At 38.7% G+C, this 21,324-nt stretch overlaps 1 protein-coding gene across 9 annotated transcripts in view; it reads left to right on the plus strand.

Annotated features, from left to right (window-relative positions):
• Nktr (natural killer cell triggering receptor) overlaps nucleotides 1-21,324 on the plus strand; it is a 37,328-nt gene continuing 16,004 nt past the window's right edge. For 2 of the 9 annotated variants that reach the window (XM_021171521.3, XM_021171522.2), the window contains exons 1-6: nucleotides 42-146; nucleotides 306-392; nucleotides 7,836-7,910; nucleotides 9,099-9,206; nucleotides 10,130-10,174; nucleotides 11,963-12,050. In XM_021171521.3, coding sequence (XP_021027180.1) covers nucleotides 335-392; nucleotides 7,836-7,910; nucleotides 9,099-9,206; nucleotides 10,130-10,174; nucleotides 11,963-12,050 — 374 coding nt within the window. In that variant the 5' untranslated portion in view covers nucleotides 42-146; nucleotides 306-334. The other 7 variants (XM_085828204.1, XM_021171523.3, XM_021171524.3 and 4 more) reach the window with 7 other exon arrangements.

A 21,324-nucleotide genomic window follows, 5' to 3' on the forward strand; every position in this document is an offset into this window, starting at 1 on the left:
ATGAACTCTCGCGACACTTGCGTCCGGCCTCGCGAGCTCTGGCGTGGCGCTCGGCGGCTGGCCCTCACGGGGAGGAGGTGGCGTTCCGTTGGTGACGTTAGGCTCCGGCGGCGCCGGCAGGGCGTTCTCCGGAGCTGTGCGGCCAGGTGAGGAGCTCGACGGGAGCGCGGGTGGCCGCGGCTGGGGCGGGCGGGCGGGCGGGCAGGGCGGAGCGGCCTCCTGTCGGCCGCGTCTCTGTCAGGCGGGCCGGGCCCCGCCCCACCCAGCCGCCCGCCCGCCCTCAGCGCCCTCCTCCCTGTCCGCAGCTCGCCGCCGTCCCGCTGCAGCGCTCGCGATGGGCGCCCAGGACCGGCCGCAGTGTCACTTCGACATCGAGATCAACCGGGAGCCGGGTGAGTGGGGCGGGCCCCACTGTGGGCTGGGATCGGGGTGGAAGTGGACGCGGCGGGGCCGGAGCCGGGCGGGGCGGGGCGGGCTCGGCCGGCCAGAGCTGCCGAGCCGCCGCGGTCACGAGCCGGCCAGCTGCCCTCCGCTGTCCCTCGGGAGCCTTCCGGAGAATGTCTTGGCTCCGGGAGACGTGGCTGGAGAGGAGGGACAGAAGGGCTTGTGCGGGTTCTGTAGCCCCGGGATTACTCCTAGGCTGCGGCCGCGATGTTTGGTTTTTTTGGAAGTCCAGTGTGCAGCCATTCATTAATCCCGAGGCGTCGACGTCTCCGTGTGCAGAGAGGTGGCCGCTGCACACACACATCGGTGCGCACACATGTAAAGGTCGCGTGTGTCTCGAGCAGGAACATGTGTACGGATGCGGGGCTCTCAACCGACAGGCGTCTTAACTGGAGGTGTGTGGTGTGCGCCACGTCTTAGGTGGACCCGCAGGAGAGCTGCTTGTCCTGGGCTCTGGAAGGACAGCAGTGACTAAAGCAGGGCTGCTGTTGCTTTTATGTTGACGTCCTGGGGGAAGGAGGCAGGAAGTTGAAGGGGTAAAAAACGCATTCCCTCCAGTAGTGCTGTTTTAGTCAGGCTGTGAGCGAGAAAGGCCATCTTGAGAAGATGACATTCGAGTAGGTGCGAAGCCGAACCTGAGGAGGGACGCCTTTGAGGACTGTGCTTGGTAGTGGCAGCCAACAGTTAGCTTGGGTTCTGAGACAGCGCTTGTGTTTCTTGAGGGAAAGCGAAGGTCCCGGTCTGGCCGGAGTAGAGGGAACAGAATAAGGAAAACTCTGGCTCTAGGATAAAGGAAGACTGTGACGGTTCTGAACAAAGGATTGGAGCGATCTTAAACGTTCTGTTTTTCTCATCTAACATTTCAACCCTGACTGGAGCTGCAGTTTATTTAGCATTTACCAAACTTACTCTGGAGATTTTTCACGGATTTTTTTTTGCAAAGCTAATGTATGAACATACTCAGAAAGTAATAGGAATATAACTGGAAAGTATTTTCCTCGAATAACCAAGGACCTGACTTTGATCCCCAACACCACAGATGGATGTCAGTCTTGAAAAGAATGTACTTAACATGGCTATACACCTTCGTTTAATGTCTTTTTTTTTTTTCAGGCATCTTCTATTTTTAACTTTAAATTTTGTTTTGATTTTGTATTTCAAGACAGGGTTTTTCTGTGTAGACCAGGCTGTCCTAGAACTCAAAAAGAACCGAGTGCTGGGATAAAAGGTGTCCACTATTGCCCCACTTACTTTTAAGAATCAGCCAGGGGCTGGTAAGATGGCTCAGTGGGTAAGAGCACCCGACTGCTCTTCCGAAGGTCCAGAGTTCAAATCCCAGCAACCACATTGTGGCTCACAACCATCTGTAACGAGATCTGACTCCCTCTTCTGGAGTGTCTGAAGACAGCTACAGTGTACTTACATGTAATAAATAAATAAATCTTTAAAAAAAAAAAAAAAAAGAAAAAGAATCAGCCAGAAGCAGTGGGAGAGGTCTTGTCTGGGAGAGTGCTTGCCTGTTGTATTGTTGGCTCCAAGTTCAATTCCCAGCGTCACAAATAAAAGTATCTGATTTAGATTTACTTTGATAAGCAGAGGTGATGCAGAAATCAAGATGTACTGTTAAGGATTAACTATGTACTTTCAGTTACCATGAGTACAAATACAAAACAGATTTTCTTTTGAATTATAAAACTGTTGGATGACTGCAAATGCAGATTTAAAAGGGGGACAACCTTTACATTGTATAACAGGTTTCCTGTATGAATCCAGTAAATTGTTCCTATTGGAAATCATTCTGTTGTTATCCTGTTATATTTGGTGGTTATTAAGGTTCTTAACAGAGGCTCTAAATTCTTTGATTAATACAGGATTATTCATTCACATGTCTGTTACTTAATTGATTTATTATTGGTAGTTTGTGGCTTTTAAGAAGCTGATGTATTTATTTATCTAACTTGTCAGGTTTGTGTGCTAGGATTGTCTTTCCTAGTATGTAGTGATAGCTGATCTTTCACCCCTGATGGAAAATATGTTGTTTATCGCTCTAATGGTGGCATGAACCTGGGAGAGCGGGGCCTAAAAATAAAGTGGGCTAAGACTCCTGCATTTATTTATTTATTTATTTATTCGAGACAGGGTTTCTCTGTGTAGCCCTGGCTATCCTGGAACTCACTCTAGACCAGGCTGTCCTCAAATTCAGAAATCCGCCTACCTCTGCCTCCCGAGTGCTGGGATTAAAGGTGTGCGCCACCACGCCGGGCTGTTGACTCCTGATTTATTCAGCACATCAGACAATTTTAACTCCCAAGGATTAAGAAGAGTCACCTGCTTAAAGTCACAATGACAAGCAGAACATGGCAAAAACATTTTTTTTCAGAGGGGCATATAGACAACAGCCAGTTGTAATGAATGAGCTAAAGTAAACTCCTGTTCGGCTGCCACAGCTGGAAGCGCCAGGAAAGCACATTCCTAGAACAAGTCCATGCTTCTGAAGAAACTGAGGTCACAGGACTCTTGTTTTCTTGGATTTTTCTCACAAGCATTCATAATTCCCCTCTGTCCTTTCACTATTTGGACAATGTGTGCCTGTTGTCTTTTATTCCTCTTAATCTACCATTTATCATTTTTTTAAGAGCCAGATTTTAGTGTCTTAGACTGTTATTGTCCTCTTCAGCTTTATCAATTTCAGGGATTTTTGTTTGTTTGTTTGTTTTTATCATTTCCTTCTAATGCTTGCTTTGGTTTTATTTTTTTCTATTATAGTTTCTTTTTTTAAAATTTTATGTGCATTAGTGTTTTGCCTGAATGTATGTGTGAAAGAGTTGAGTCTCCTAGGACTGAAGTTACAGATGGTTGAGAGCCACCATGTGACTGCTGGGAATTGAACTCAGGTCCTCTGGAAGAGCAGCCAGTGTTCTTAACCACTGAGCAATCTCTCCAGTTCCATGATTCTTTTTCTAATATAAAGGATTAATTATATGTTTACATGTGAAGTTTAAATGTATTCTATAAATTTTGATACTCATTTTCTTCAAGTTCAAAATATTTAACTTTTCTCTAAGATTGTCTTTAACTCATGAATTTACAAATGTTTTTATTTCTAAGTACAGATTAAACATTTTTGATCCAGAATACTCAAAATGGAAAAGAATTCAGAGATCATATTTTACTTTAAATTTTGGAAACCTTTGCATATATTAAATAAAGATGTTTTGGAGAATGTGCATATGACATGAGGGTAATTTTTGTATTGGTTAGCCACCAATACGAAAATTTTGGGGGTGGGGGTGTTGTGACTGCTACTGTACCAGGTAGAAATTTTTCACTTGTGGCATCATGTGAAAATGAAAGATCTGGACTCTTTTGGATAGGGATACTTAACTTCTTATTCCACTCCTATCCTTTTTTTTTTTCTTTTTTGAGATAGGGTCTTTCTATGTAGTTCTGGCTGTCCAGCAACTCAATATGTAGATTGGGCTGGCCTTGAATTCACAGAGACCTTCTGCCTTTTGAGTGCCCAAAGCAAATTTTAAAATAAGGTACTTTAAGATCACAAATGACTTTTTTTTTTTTTTCTTTTGACCACCTCTGTCCTTTAGGTTTAACTACTTTAAACATGATTATTTCTGTGTTTGGAATTGCCTTTTCACCTTTTCATTTTGTTCTGAGATCAGGTCTCACTGTTTCCCAGACTAGCCTTAAATTTCTTAAGGCCAATATGTTGTTCTCTTAATATACGTCATTTTTTTTTTCTGCCGTATGTCCAAGGGCATTACATCATGACTCTTTACTTTGAAGTACTTTAGTGTGCATGTCTAAGTCTGGGACTGTTCTGCCAGGTGTGTATCCTACAACCCTAATAGCTGAGAGAACAAGGACCAGAGCTCAGAGCAATTGCTCCTACTCTGGCCTTGTGCATACTGGTTTAGCATTCTACCAGCTGAGCTACAATCCTAGCCCCAAGATGATTTTTTTAACGAGTTTTTTGCTTTAGGTTTTTTTGTTTTGTGTTTTTGTGGACCCAAGAGAAGTATCATAAATCCTTGGCAGTTTATCAAGATGGATAAAAATGGGGATATGATTAAAAGGGATGTTCTATCTACTTTTCTATTTAAGATTCACAAAATACTAATTAAAATCTGTCTGTAGAAAACAGTGGAAGCATTTTAAATTTTTATTAAGAAATTAAGGGGTAATTATGTCAGGTATGTGTGTGTGTGTTTCTTGTGACCTTCGTCATGACATCTGTGGCTCTAGAGACAGTAGTGTGGTGGTTTGTTCACCTTCGTATCTACTCTAAACATTAGACTCACTCAGGGTAGATGTGTCGGACCAGATTTGTACTAGGAGAACAGAAATGTCCCTTGCATCTCAGCCTTATTACTAAACTTATATGATCTCTACTCTTTTACTGCTTGTGAATTAAATATGAAGTAGAAACTTTGTGTTGAAGAGAGTTACTAAGTAGTATAACTTTGAGAATAGAGTATGGTTTCGTATCACGAATTTAGTGGGATGTATTCATAACAGCACAATTAGGCAGACTTGTTATAACATGGTCAGCCAGGGAAACCAATAGGGGAGTAAACATCCCATGTTTACTGTCCTAGCAGTTATTGAAAAAGAATTTTCTATTAAGTTTACTTATTTAATGTGTATGAGTACATGCATGTGGAGATCAGAAGAAAAAAATAAGTAGGGGAGTGGGTTCTCCTTTGACCATGTGGAACCTGGAGATCAAACTCAGACTATCAGGTTTGGCAGCAAGCACTTCGACTTGCTGAGACATCTCAACAGTCCCTCTTTTAGTTTCTTAAGAAATTAGCCTGGACTAGAAGATTGTAGGTTTAAGGTTTTCCTGAGCTACAAATTGAGTTCATGGCCAGTCTGAGCAACTTAAGGGAGACCACATCTCAAAAAGTATAGAGGGCAGGAGCTGATTTGCTAGTCTTAAAGGCTAATGAAGAACTTTTTATTGTTTTTGTATTTTGTGTGTTTGTTTATAGAAAAGGATATGATTGTGACTTTGAAGCCCACCTCAGCCATTTCAGGAGTTTATAAAGATTGATGCCGATATTTTTATTGCACTGGTATTACCATGTTTCCGATGTTATAGGTATTCTTGAAATATTCTGACATGTATTCATGCACATTGGTCATTTATTACCTAAAAGTTTTTCTTTTTTGTTTTCTTCCTCCATCCTTTTCTTCAAAAAAACAGCTACAGCTTTGAAATTGTTTTAGATTGATTTGGGTGGAGATTAGTCTTAGAGTGTTGATTGACATAAGGAAGTTTCCTCCCATGATGGGCAGTAATGATCCCACTCTTATTCATGACAGCTATCTGTAGTGCAGCCAAGAACACAGTAGGATAGCTAGAAATACATTAAAACTTTAGTGATAACAGTAGAACTTGGTTTGTGTCTGTTCTAAACGTGGTTCATACTTGGTCTACAATAATTTTGATTTACCCCCCCCCCCAACCCCTCTCTCTCTTTGGTTTTGGTTTTTCAAGCAGGGTTTCTCTGTGTAACAGCCTTGACTGTCCTGGTCTTACTGTGTAACCAGGCTGGAGTTGAACACATTGAGATCACTCTGTCTCTGCTGGAATTAAAGATTAAAGGCATGAGCCTCCATGCCAGATCCTTATCCTGTCTCCTTAAGGAAAATGTTTAAAAGGGAAAGGATTTTGTAGACTGAAGGAGGAAATGGAGTTAGGAGAGAATTGGAAACTGAAACTTCATTTCTTAGGGGCAGGTGAAATGGCTCAGTGGGAGAGGGTACTTGCTGCTGAGCTGACCCTCTGAATGTGATCCCTGGCACCACATAGTGGGAGGAGAAAACTCATTCTGGCAAGTTGTCTTCTGACTTCAACACATATTCTGTAATACATGGGAGCCACCTACCCCAAGGAAAAGGAAATGTAATAAACCTAAATAATTCTTGAAGCAGGTTTATACAGTCAGAACTGTTTTTATAATACTAAAATAGGATTTGCTCTCACGGGGAAATCTCACTTCACTGACCTGAGCGCTAGTGGAATGGGTGCTTGAGTATTGTGTCTTAAAAAAATTTCGATTTATATATGCAATTAACAAGTGTAATCCATAAACAACAGCTTAGTAATTTTTAACAGTTCGAAAGAATCTTGAAACCAGAATTTGAGAACAGTTTTCCAGTGTGTAGTGAGATCGGTTGCATACTTGTTCCTTCTCATTGCTGTTTATTGTAGGTGGCATTGATTCTTCAGAGCAAATTGTTATCCCCTGGATCTCTGGGAGTAGAACATGGGCATTGAGTTTAGGTGATTGGCTTCAACAGTTATCTCAGGAAAGAAAGCGCCAAAGAGTATGGGAAAGCTTTCCTTCTAACTGCTGATCAGAAAAGACTCTCAAGGAGGGTTGTGCTCATTCATCTCTGACAGGGCCTCACAGGCCACACACTATTAATTAAGAATACTTGGGGGCTCGAGAGATGGTTCAGCGGTTAAGAATCCCTTACTGCTCTTCCAAAGGTTCTGAATTAAATTCCCAGCAACCACATGGTAGCTCACAACCATCTGTAGTGGGCTCTGATGCCCTCTTCTGGTGTGTATGAGACAGTGACAGTGTACTCCTATAAATGAAATACATAAATCTTTTAAAAAAAAAGAATGCTTGGAGTTGGGAATGTGTATAGAGTACCTGCTGTGCATACTTGTGAGGTACTAGGTTTGATCTTTAGCCTAGCAAAACCAAACATTTTTAAAAAGGTCATTAGTATTAAAAGGATCTAATGTATAAGAAGACCCTGTTTTGTGGCGCACGCCTTTAATCCCAGCACTTGGGAGGCAGAGGCAGGCGGATTTCTGAGTTCGAGGCCAGCCTGGTCTACAGAGTTCCAGGATAGCCAGAGCTACACAGAGAAACCCTGTCTCAAAAAAACAAAACAAAACAAAAAAACCCAAAAAACAAAACAACAACAAAAAACCCTGTTTTAAAAGAACACTTCAGGGCTGGAAAGATGGCTCAGAGGTTAAGATCACCAGCTGCTCTTCCAGAGGTCCTGAGTTCAATTCCCAGCAACCACATGGTGGCTCACAACCATCTTGGGATCTGATGCCCTCTTCTGGTGTGTCTGAAGACACTGACAGTGTACTCACAGAGATAAAAAGAAAAATTAAAATAACAAACAACAGCAAAAAAATTTCAGATTCTACAATTTTTGTTCGAGAGCCATAAATTTAAACACTTTTATTGTATATGGGGTTGATCTCCAGTACTGTATTTAAAAAAAGAAAGAAAAAAAACCATACTATTATTGGGTACTTCCTAGCTAAGTTCTCTTATATGAAATATTGCTGTATTATCAACTTGCTCACTGTTTTTTCCCCTCATATTTTGTTTCAGTTGGTCGAATTATGTTTCAGCTCTTCTCAGACATATGTCCAAAAACATGCAAAAACTTCCTATGCCTGTGCTCAGGTGAGTGAGTTTTTAACTTGTTTTCAATAAGAATGACTGGCTACTTACAGGTGTATCTGCTTTAAAGCAGGAGAATGAGAACCTTCATAAATATATAATGAATGCCAGCAAGATATAACTATCTCTTGTGAGGCTATGCCGGTGCCTACCAAATACAGAAGTGGATGCTCACAGTCATTTATTTATTGGATGGAACACAGGGCCCCCAATGGAGGAGCTAGAGAAAGTACCCAAGGAGCTGAAGCGGTCTGCAACCCTATAGGTGGAACAACAATATGAACTAACGAGTACCCCCTAGAGCTCGTGTCTCTAGCTGCATATGTAGCAGAAGATGGCCTAGTCGGCCATCATTGGGAAGAGAGAGGCCCTTGGTCTTGCGAAGATTATATGCCCCAGTACAGGGGAACACCAGGGCCAGGAGGCAGGAGTGTGTGGGTTGGGGAGCAGGGTGGGGGGAGGATGTAGGGGACTTTCGAGATAGCATTTGAAATGTAAATGAAGAAAATACCTAATAAAAAAAGAAAACATTAAAAAATACATACAATGATCTGTTAAGTGAGTTATATAACTAAAACTTGAATATATGAAATATGAATGAAGGAAACATTTCTTAAAAGAGGACAGTATGAAAAAGAAATAGTCTTTAAAATGATAAGGATCTACTTTATATAATACAATCTTTATGTATTAGTTCATCAAATAAGACATTTCAAAATTAATTTGGCCCGGGAAAATGTTGTTATCCAAATTTTAATTCTTTAAATACATTTAGCACTTCATTGGCTCTTTTTAAAAATTGCTTTTCATTATGTATCATTGCTTACTCCCTTGCCAAGAAGAATAAAACGGGTTTAATGCTAAACATTTAAAATAGCAAGTTTAATTTTTAAAAACCTATGTTTGAACCAATTTTCTTGTTTTCATTCTTTAGTGAAATAATTCTCTTCATCCTTACCTCCTGTAGCACATAGAATTGTTTCTGGATCAATTTAAAACATACACTGCTTTGCATTATTTATTTTGGTGTGTGTATTATGTATATATGCTACATACATTGTGTCATCTGTCTGTGTCTTACATCTCTCATAGTATCAGCACATGGGAGGGATTTCACCACAAATTAGTTGGTTGGTTATTCCCGTGGAGTGCTGGGTTTGTAGCTAAACTTCTTTTTTTTTTTTCCCCCAGGGGAGAAAGGCCTTGGGAAAACAACTGGGAAGAAGTTATGTTATAAAGGTTCTACATTCCACCGTGTGGTTAAAAACTTTATGATTCAGGGTGGGGACTTCAGTGAAGGTAGAGATAAAAGTTATATTCCTAATAAATCCATCCATCAGTTTTTAAAGAATCTCAATATTGCTTTAAATGTAAATATCATGTCACAGAATGATGGGAACATGTGTCCGCAGTGCATCCTTGTTGGATGAACAAATGTTACACATCTAGAATTTGTGAAAAAGTAAAGACTGTAATATTTTATTTTATGTAATTTAGTAACATAATTATCAGAGAGATTACCTTACAGTGAACACCACAGTACTGTCCAATTACATCTATTCTAGAAATTTCTTGGTGTGACTATCTGTTACTTGAAACAATTGTGTCATAGGGGTCATTTTTCTGATAGTATTTTTCATGATATGTTGAATATTAAGTGAATGTTCCTAGAGTCACAGAGATTTTTGGGTTTTTGTTTTATTTGTAGCAATTAAAAGGTTTCAGAGTTCCTTCAACATATTGAAGCCATCAAAAATAATTTATTGGGCTGAAAATGAAGCTGAATGGTGGAACATTTGCATGGTTTGTCCTAGGCCTTGGTTTCACTCTCAAGTACTGCAATAACAGTAATACTAGTAATAGAGGTGGGTGTGATGGCACACAGCTGTAATCCCAACACTTGGGAGGCAGAGGCCAGGGATTTTGAGTTTAAGGATTTTGAGGTCACCCTGACCTACAATGGTGAGACTGTCTCTTAAATCCAAAGCACATGAGCCAGCAGGGTATTCATACTCAGTAGATAAAGGCACTTGTGACCAAGCCTCATAACCTGAGTTCAGTCCCTGGGACTCACATGGTGGAAGGCGAGAACCAGCTCCTGCAGATGGTCCTCTGAGCTCCACATTCATTCACACTGTTGCACACACACAAAATCATGTTAAAAATAGAATTACTACCATGCATTGAATATTTAAAAATTTATTATAACTCATTGTTTTCAGGTAATGGAAAAGGTGGAGAATCAATTTATGGTGGATACTTTAAAGGTAAGGCCTGGTATTTTGTGTTTTTTTTTGTTTTTGTTTCAGTTCTGATATAAAGCAAGTTTGGTCGCATACTTTAATGAGAAGAGGTTTACTTGTAGTTCACGTTTGCATGAAACTAATGCTGCATGAAAATACTTTATTTGCATGAGCTTGGGGATAAATTATATTGTAATATATAACTTAATTGACAAGATTAATTAAGGCTAACTTTAAGGTTAAACATGACTTTCAGCATGGAGGTTAGGCAACTATATACATGAAAACTCCTATCTTCCTGCCTAAAACTGTCAACATATTCTTTTGTTTATAGAGAATGTGGTCTTTTGCAAAATGAAAAGGTAAGAGAACGAAGCTCAGTAACACAAACTCCACTCTGCTCCCTTGTGCCCTCCTAATAAATCCATGGACAGTCTGGTCAGGTTGTGCCTGGATTTCTGTGTTGTTTGAAGACTTGGAAAATCTCTGTGATTTCATACATGCATCTGTGCCTTTGTTTCTTTACAATGGGTCCTTAGTTCTACATCAGGGAAAAAAGAAGCTAGTTGTGGTTTTTGTTCCCTTAAACCAAGCAATTTCTTTGAATACAAATTGGTATTTTTTTCCTTTCTCAAAGGTTTGTATATTTTCTTTTGTGTACTAGAACTATACGGTTATATTTTATTCCTACAGTAGTAACATTTCATTAAGTCTAACTATTGCACTTCCCCAAAAAGCCTTAGAAAAGTCAGTTGCAGGAATTTATGGTGGGCTCCAGCGTTGCTGGGCTTGAATGCCATCAAAGCTTTAGTGTGTAATGGTCTTTTATATTTCCTTTGGGGAAACTGGATCACTGTTTTTCAGAAGCCTGTCCCCAAGGTAATCATCTTTTTTTTTTTTTTAAAGTTCTATGTTTCTGTTCTAAAGAAAGATTTGTTTGTATGAATGTAAAAGGAAATTTGGTTTTAAAGATATTTCTCTCTTCCAAATATTTACCAGGCCTGACCCTGCTTAGCTTCTGGTATTAGAGGAGATCAGGCACATTGGATGATATGACTGTCCAGTCTTAAAGATAATTCTGCTGGATTAGAGCTATCGCTAAGTGATGGTGATGATGGTTTCCGCCTTTCTAGCTGGTTGTGATGGCGTGTAGCAACTTGCACTTAGTGCTGTGGGTTGCTTTAATGTGGCTGTTCTCTGTGGCAGATGCTTTTTTATCTTAAAATATTTTTTAAAATGTTAATTATACAATATTCTTCCTTGGGTAATTTTGTGATCCTACTGATACTTGATTTAATTTAATGTTTTCCTGAAACTAAATATATGTAATTTTTTTCTCATAGATCAGCTTGACTTCAGTGGAATAATAAATTTCCCATACAAACATTAAGCATTCAAGATTAGACTTATTAAAACTCACCTATGTATATAGTTCATGTGTCAAGCTAATTGGAAACTTGAAGGCAATACATTTTACTGTAGAGATTTTTCTAAAAGTTTCTTGGTTAGACTTCCCGGAGAGTCAGTAGTTTCTGTATCATTTAGCCAAGTGCTGCTGCTGGAAGTGACTGTTCTAAGGCTGTTTGTACAAAGTGTTAAATACCTGCTCTTTTCCTCAAGGCTTTAATTAGTATCTTTTCGGCCTTTTTTGTGCTTTTGTTATTCAATTAGTTAATTTTTTTTCTACATATTGCCAAATATCTTACTGACCAGAAGAGGAGTTTCATCCTTTGCTTTCAATTTAGTACTTGAGCATTACTTTAAAAACTTCTCATAATTGGAGACTAACAAATTTGTGTTTTCTTCAAACAGATGAAAACTTTATTCTCAAACATGACAGAGCGTTCCTTTTGTCAATGGCAAATCGAGGGAAACATACCAATGGTTCCCAGTTTTTCATGTGAGTAGGCGTAATGCAGAGATGAACTTTTCCTACAGAGAAGCGCTGTTCATGAGAAAGATGAGATAGCCAACCTCATTTTACTGCTCAAACTCTGACCGCTTTGGTTTGACTTTTGTGTTTCTGGTATTACCTAGTAACTGTAGTCTCTACTAGCTGCTTCAATACTCAGCACATACCTAGATTTGAAGAATTGAACTTAAAAATGTAACCTGAAGGTACATAGTGTTTTCAGAATATGCTGTCATGAGGAAAGAATCAGGCTTTAGCTTCCTCCTCATTTGAAGGCTCAGTTTACCTAGACTGGAATATGAACTCATGATGAACATGTAAAGATTGCCCATGATGTCACTGGGTGTGGTGTGATGCGGTGCACGCCTTTAAATCTAGCACGTGGGAAGCAGAGGCAGGCAGATTTCTTGAGTTTGAGGTCAGCTTGGGCTACAGAGTGATTTCAGGACAGCAAGAGAGCCATATAATGAGATCCTGTCTTAAAAATAGAAAGAAAAAAACTGGCCATGATGTAAGTCCAGATGGATCCTAGGCATAGGAAGGAGTTGGTTTGGGTAAACATCATGTGAATGTTTTTGTTTTCTCTCTTACTATTAGCCAGTTTTGTGAGAGCTAACATTTTCTGATGAGGTGTAGAAAAGTGATTTGCTATTTAGTCAGGATTTTTAACTACTGAAAATTTGTAAGGTCTCTGTGCATAATGAAGTAATACAACATTGGCTGTCTTTTTGCCAAACTTTGTAAATATTAGTAAATTTTAAAGTACTAAATTTTCAAAGAGCCAAATACCTTTTGGGCTGGCTATATGGTTCAGTGGGTAGAGCACTTGACACAAAAGCACATGGCAGCCTGAGTGTAATCCTCACAACCTACATAAAGGGAGAGGGAGAGAACTGACTCCCCAGGTACCTTCCAACCTTTACATGTGCCCCCCACACCCACAAATGCCATACAAAATAATAAATATATTTTTTAAAGAATATATCTTGTTTGTATATGTATTTGCACAACCAAAAACTAAATTCTCATGTGAGAATTCTAAAGAAAACCTTTTGCATACTTTTAATTACATTCTTTTATCTAAACTTATTTTTATATTGTCTCATGTACAATATGAAATATAATTGTCCAGCATGCAGCTTGGTACTTTTAATAGTAATCCCTGCTGTTCTATGTATATTGGAGAAATATCTTATTTGTGATTTATCACAAGTTTTCTTTTACATCTTTCTGAATGGATAAATATGAATGGCGCTTCCCTGTCTTTAAAGGAGTCAGTTATTCATATAAAAAAAAACCTCACATTTTAAGTTTATCTGAAAGATTTTCAACATGATCTGAAGAAGTTCAGATAAGGGGCATTCTGTTCCTAAGGATGTCCTAAAAATGGAGCGTTAGGAGAAGCGACTGGTGCTGGAGTTACATGGGAAGGGAACCTGAGACAGGAGTGCCAAGCCCTGTTTTGAGCCCACAGATGGTTAGTTACACACATTTTCACTGGCGTGCTTTTCTTATGCTTTACTTTTGTTGGGGGCGGGGCAGTACAAAGTAAAGAAGTAAATTTTCAAAAACTTTGTGGTAACTCCATGTCAAAGCCTCTTTGTTTCCATTTTTAAGCTTATCTGAACTGTGCACATGAAAAACTAACAATTCATTGGTCAGGATGGGGCCATCTGAGGGCTCTAAAGTTTCTTTTTATATTATTACATTTAAAATGTCCTTATTCAGGTAGTTGTAGTTTCTTGCCATTATTACATATAGTTAGCTTATTTATGTAGACCTCTGTTAGAATCTAGGATATAAAATCTTCTACCCTCTGGTATTATTTAATTGCTACTTCAATCTCTAGGAACATTTATAGAAAAGTCTATTAGTGCTTTCTGTGTGGCCTCGTTTTGCATTGGACTGCTGTTGATAGAGGAACACCAAATGAAAAATTTTACATCAATAGATTAGGAATAAAAATGTTAAGCAGTTTCTATAATTAGCTATAGACAGCTCTAAAACCACTAAAGGCATGATAAGAAAAAAAATTCAATCTTTAGTTTGGTTACAATTTATTTGAAAGGAACTTTGCAGTCTTAGAGGTAACATTTTACATACACAAAAATTTGTCCTAATTTTTAAAAAAGTAACTGATATGCCTATGTGTTGTTTTATGGTAGCTAAAAGTTCAAGTTCCCATGTATTGCAAGATAAAATCAAACTAGTGTTCACATTTCTAAACAAAATGTATCATTACTATGGAAAGGATAGATACAACAGAAATGGCAGCCAATAAAGGGAGAGATCTTTGAAACTCTACATCTTGCAAGCCCATGTCCTTTTGTCACTGGAAGAGGTAAAAGAATAATGTACTGTCTTTGGCTTATGTATATAATCATAGCTGAGACCTACCCAGTGGCTTCCCAGTAAGCTTTGGATTTGTCCTGTCACCACCACACACTGCATATGGCACCTTGGGTAGCAGTTCTGAGCAGAAAGGATGATGTAAGAGCAGCTTCGTATGTGTCTTAGGGATTGTTTCATTGGCCTTGCAAGGATCTGTAAAACATCTGCACAAAATGGTAATTAGTTTGTGCCCTACAAACCTACTACAGTTCCTGGCCAGTAATTTGGTGCTGTTATGTGGCATGTGGCCGTCCCTCAGAAAATTTTGTGATGTGTGTTCTAACTGTTGTCTTGAGTCTCACACATAGCAACTTCCCTTCCTAAGTTGGACACTGTTTTCTTCAACATAATATTGCATATATTATTTTCTTTGGCTATAACTGTGTGTCTTTGTGTGTGAAAAAAGAATATATATATATATATACACATATATATTTGATGATTATATATATAGGGGAGATGAGGTTTTCTTTACACTAATTGTAATTTTTACCATTAACTGTTTGTATTGACTATGGCATGAACTGTGGTGCTTCTGTTTTGGAAGCTTATATAGAAAAAAAGACAGTCTTTGGAATATTACTGCTTGGGACTTGGAAAGGAGCTCCATCCTTACAAACTACTAAGGACATGAGGGATTGCTCACACTAAAATACTTTTAAAGGAGTTTAGACTTCTGGCACCACACTCACCAAGCAGTGCATGTGACCAAGCCAAAGTACATTAGTGTTCACTCATTATGTCATTTTGTTTATTTTTTAGGTCAAGTATGAAAAAAAGAAAAAAAAAACAATAAAAGCTATAGGGCAGGAAGTGTAGTATAGTGATGGAGAGCTTGCCTTGTGTATAAAGCTATAGGCTCAGTCACTAGCTCTGCAAAAAACAAGTTAAAGAATGACTCAGGTAAAAGCTATAGAATGAGATTCATGTTCAATAGAGAATGAATGATAAGTAAGGAAGAAAAAGCACACCCTGTCCAGGTTGCTCTAGAATCTCATCTCACATTCTGGAGAAGAAAGCTGCTGGCTGCATGCTGCTGGCTGCATGCTGCAGGGTTATAAGCACTGTGTTCTGAATCACCGTAGTTAAGTATCCAAGGCAGGGGCATTCTGCTGAGAAAATGGCAGTTGGGGAACTTTTTGTTGTTGTTGTTGTTTTGAAAGCATCATAGTTAATAATTCTGGTACTAATTTTTATTGTCTGTAGTTACTGAGAAGATAGGAATGTATTTTATAAAACAACATTAGAAAGATTAGTTTGTAACTTTTGTTATTACTTTCCTGAGATGGAATGTGTAGCTAGCTATCATCAGGAAGCCTTGGTTTTAGCCAGTTGTGGTGGTTCATGCCTGCGATCCCAGCACTATGAACCATAACGAATTTGAGTATAGTCATTGTAGGGCACACACAAAAGCAGAAGACCCTGTCTCAAAAAAAAAAAAAAAAAAAAAAGCCACACATATATGTACACACACCAAAGAAATCTTGGTTTTAGCTGTTTTTCTGTACTCTGAGTTTACTTTGTTTAAAAAAAAAAAAAAGTAAGTGTGTGTGTGTGTGAGTGTGAGTGTTTGTTTCCAGAGCACATGAGAACAGAAGTTAGAATTTGACATCAGTTGTTTTCCTTTGTCAACCCCATTCCCTTTATGTTTTTAGACAGTCTGTCAGTGAATATGGACCTCTCTGGATTCTCCTAGGCTAGCTGGCTAGGAAGCCCTGGTGGTTGACCTTCCTTTCCCTGTCTCCCCAGAGATAGCTCCTACACTTGACTGTTAAATGGATGCTAGGGTCCCTCATGCTTAACACAGGAAATACCCACTCAACTCTCTACCTACCCTCAAACTGTGGAAGAAAGAGCATGTCTTATAGAAAGATCCTAAATTTCTGAATAAATCAAATGATTTGTATACAAATATTCCTGTATAAAATTATTCTCTAGCTGCCTAATTTTCATGTCTGAAAAGCACCTCAAAAAGGCTTGGGACTCATTTTGTCTACATCAGGGGCAGCAGCAATCCCTCCCTCAGTTGCTACTAAAATATTTGTCAGTACAGGCCTTTTTAAAAATAATATTCTGCTTATGAGTGTTTTGCCTGCATATGTGTGTGTACCATGTGCATGCAGTGCCGTTAAAGGCCAGAAACAGGGCGGTGGGTGTCACTTGGGTACTGGGAATTGAACCTGAGTCTTCTGGAAGAGCAGTCATCTCTCCAGCCTCAGTGTAGACCATTTATGGCTTCAAAGCTTTGGTGAATAGACTGTCATTGGCCACAGATCTAGTCATGATAATTTTTATGTTATGTTATCTTTTATAACAAAGATAATATAGAAAAGCCCAACCTAATATTTAAACAAAATTTGTTCTGTTTTTCTCAGTGCTGGTAATCAGACTCATGACCTAGTAAATGCTAACCAACATTTCTCTCAGATCCACCTACCTGCCTCTTCCTCCTAGCTGCTGGCATTAAAAACATTAAAGACATGTGCTACCATACCCAGATTATTGATTATATACATATGAGGGTATTCTTTTTTTCCTTCATTCATTTTTATTTTATGTGTATGGGTGCTTTGCCTGCATGTATGACTGTGTACCACCTGGATTCAGTGCCTCTGGAGGACAGGTCCCCTGAGACTGGATGACTTAACTGGTTGTGAGCTGCCATGTGGGTGCTAGGAAATGAAATGAGCTCTGGTCCTGGAAGAGCAGTAAGTCATGAATGGGTAAAGGCTCTAAGATTACTTTATATCATTTAAAGACCCAACTTACAAGCAGCTCTTCATCTATGAGAGAGGAACATTCATTCCAAGGTAGGAAGCAAGCGGAGGAAAGACTAGGATGTTTAGTAGGAGTTTATAAATGTGTGTTGACACTTTGGCAAGCATAAGTAGGTTTGGGAGAGAAATGTCTCACCCACACATTTATAAATTTATGTGAGAGAAAATGGTATTAAATGTTGTGACCTTAGTCACTGTGTTTTTATTTGTTTGTTGTTGCTTTGGATTTTGTTTTGTTTTTATGGAAGGTAATAACTTCATGCTGATTTCATAAATTGTTTTTTTGAGAGGAAAGGAGTTTGTGATATTTGAACCTTAATACCACTTTCCCTGCATTTCAGATGTCATCTAACACCCATGTTTAGAATTTATGTGTTTATGTGATATACATGATATCAGTCAGGAAAGACATTTATAATTTATATATTTATATAATGTATATTATAATTTGTGTATATTTCCTTTATATTAATATTGAAATTTAGAAAGCTTTTCTTTCTGAGTGACCTTGGTAACACAGCATTGGATGTCCGCTGCCTTAAAGACAAGCTGTGTTACTCGTAGTTTGAGTAACACACGATAGCTTAGTTTAAGCCGTGATGAACGAGAGTTGTGTGATAAAGATGACAGAGAATAGTTGCTTTAGTGCCCTCTTACTTTAGGCCTGGAGTTTTACACTCTGAAAAACTGTATGATTTCAAACTTTTTTTTTTATACTCATGCCTATATGAGAGATTTAAGTCACCTTTACAACAACATATCTCAAATCCTATCAAATTTTTTGTTCAGGTGTAAGGGTTTTTGGTTTGTGTAGTCATTGATTTTTTTAATTTTCATTAGTTAAAATCCAGTGTTTATTGTTTAAAATAAAATTCACATAAGAGGAAAAATCAGATTAGATATGAAAATCCTCTGACCAGGATTTGACTTTTTTCTCTAAGGCTGTCACCTCTGTTGCCTAAAGCCGCAGAGAAGATCCTTAAAGTTCTGCTTTTGCCATTATTACTGTTTCTATTAATTCTGTCCAATGACATAACAGCTTGAGTACATGCATGAAGCAGTGAGCACAGTTCAGATTCCGACCAAATCATTCTCCAGGGCTCTGTTTTGCACAACCAGGAAAGGTCTGAAGAGCAGAGGCATGAAAACGAAGTGCATTGGTTAAGTTCCTCAAGCTTTGTTTTGAACTATCTAAACTTAGTTTTGGGGAGAAATTATTTTGCCTTCTACCAGAAGTCCCAATTTCTCAGTATTTAGATTTGTATATCTGTCCATACTCATGGTGTATTATCTTACTGAGAAAGATGGCATAGTTAATCTCTGAGATTATAAAAGGAGCTCTAATGTTTTATGAGCTGTTACCAACCCTGTGTTAAAATACCATGAGTCTAGGAAGACCTCTACAAGGCTTTTTCAAAACAAAATTCATCTCTTCATAAATATCTTACGAAAGAAAATTTAGAGCCCTCTTTAAAAAAGCTTTCTTGCTTTCTATAAAACTCTTAAATTTTAATTTCAAAGTTATATTGATATTAAAACATAAATTCAGTCTTGTCTTAAAAGTGTACTACAATTTATTTCTTGCCATTTTTGTGTAAAATTTGCAGAAACAGTGTTACACCGTGCGCTCCAAAGGTAATGTCTCATTACTCTAAGGCTCTCTCTCTCTTTCTCTCTCTTTCTCTCTCTCTCTCTCTCTCTCTCTCTCTCTCTGCCTTTCTTTAATCCTAATGTTACATGTATTGAAACATTTTAAGGAAAAAAAATTTTCTGCAATATATGTAAAACAAGGATGTTCGTTGCTTATGGTTAACCTTGAAAATAGTTTCATTTTAGTAACTCTTGTGTGCTTCATGACACTGTTTTACATTGGGATTTTAGGAGTTGGTAAGGTCCAGAAGCTGCTCTGATGATGGCATACATATAGTTCATTCTTTGGAACAACAGTAAAGTTTTTAGTTTGTAGGGTTTGTGGTTTAAGTAACCCTTGCAGTAAGTGTCTTAGGTAGATTCAGGGGTGGGAAAGACTCTGGGAGAAAAAGAAATGTCTGAGCACTGAAGCTTTATAAATTTTTTTGTGGGTTTTTTTGGTGTTTGTTTCTCCTTTGCCCTGGTCTTCTAAGTCTTAATTTACTGCATCTCTATCGTTGCCTCTAATGGTACTATTGAGAATGTTGAATATAGCAAAGAGTTGGTGGGCAAGGTTTTTCTGTTTTAGTAGACTTGGCTGAGCACATGGTCTCTCCTGCCTTTCTGTTACCCTTGTTGTTACTGTTGTTTGTGTATACTGTCAGCATAGTTCCAGTGAGCCTGCGCTACAGTGAATCCTGGGATTTGTAGGCTCAGGTCCAGAGAGTTCCTTTTTTGGAGAAATATTTCCCATGTACTTACTCTGTCCCAGTGAAGGTGAAAGTTGGTATTTCTGTACCTAAGTTGCAGGTGCCAGGAACTTAAATGATTGATTTTGGTTTGGATGTTGTGAGCAGATTGTCCTCTAGTCCTGTGCTTCTTTACTACTCAGTGCCCTAGGTACATTATCAGTAAGTTTTCATTAGACTTGAAAGCAGTACTAGGGACTGACTGTACAGTGTGGCTCAGTGGTTGAGTGTGCTTAGCACACATGAGGAACCTGCGTTCATTCTCAACTTGAGACAAGTTATCTCTCTCATTGAATGTCCCAAGAGCATTCTTCCATCCTCTGGTGATCTGAGTATGTGTTGCTGCAGCCAGATAGACTATCTCTATTTGCCTAGGGTTGCCATACGTGGTGGTTACAGCATCTGTTAGCCAAGGTGGCAGCTGAATTGGAATTGTGTGCTAGAAACAACTGTAGGCTCTTCTGAGCGAGGCCGGAGAAAGAAAGAACACATGCAGTCAGTAAACAGCCGTGTGGCTTCATCTTGTGCTTGGCAGGACAGTTGTGTCTCGCCGGAAGCACCTTTACCCCTCTCAGAAGGGGCTTCTGTCTAGCTCATATACAATGCAGGAAGCAGTTTTGCTTACAGTTGTTGTCTACCATGACTTCTGGATACTCGCTTCATAGTGTCTTTGGCTCACCGGTTCATTAGATTTTCTTCGTTTCTTCCCACCCCATCTCCCCCTTATAAACCTGTTTTTATTTTTTAAATTACACTGGTTTGAATTTCTACTCAATTTTATAAGAAATATTTGAGACTTGTGATTTTAAAACTCAAATCTTCATTTAAAGTTGTGAGACTTAAGTTGACATTAAAAGTTTTAAGTTAAATACTATCTACATAGTCTTCATACAGAACTGGATATTCTTAAAGTAAGTATAAACATTATAGTCTCTTGTACAATAATGTTTTTGACATGTTGTAAAAGTTAAATTGTTCATGTGTCTTAGAGTGGCATTAAACTGCATATGGTTTTTTCTTTATACAAGTGACTATTTTAATATGGCCTGAAAGCCTAGAGACCTTGTCTATATCATCTGTTTTTCATCCTTAGTAATTAAGGTTCTGGTATTCTAATACTGATCTAGCTATCTACTTTTATATTTTTGCATTACAATTCACATGTAAAGATTTTTGAAAATGTTATGGGAAACCCAACTTGGGTTCAAAATACCTTAACCAAGTGTACCCCACAGAGTCCCAACAGTGACAGTGAGGCATCCACAGGGCAGCCGGAGGGGTGTTTTCTGGACCATGGAAATCAAAGATGTTGATAATGCATAGACCTTCATTTTTCATCTTGTTGTGAAGGGCATCAGCAATCTGAAAGCCCCTCCCTATTGCATTTTCAGAATATGAGTTGCAAAAACTTCACCTTGAGTGAAAGAAGAACAGGAAGCTCCAGAGATAGGACTCCGAGGCTCCTCCTTTGCTTGCCTTAAAAAGGAATACACAGACTGTCTCAGTCTTCAGGAGCAAATACGAGCCCAGTGGGTGTGTGCCCAGTGCTGTCAGTTCTTCACCTAGGCTGTGGCTTCCTCCTCACATAATCCTGCTGGGAATTTTTTTAATGTTTGTTTTCATTGCCATTATTATTTTTGGTTTGAGAGTAAATTTAATTTCAGTGTGTATGCTTTATATTTCTTTCTATAACTCAAATTTATTACATACATTCTA

This window comes from Mus caroli, unplaced genomic scaffold (assembly GCF_978045245.1).
Source record: "Mus caroli unplaced genomic scaffold, Mus_caroli_1 scaffold_11, whole genome shotgun sequence".
In the NCBI taxonomy this organism is placed as follows: Eukaryota; Metazoa; Chordata; class Mammalia; order Rodentia; family Muridae; genus Mus; species Mus caroli.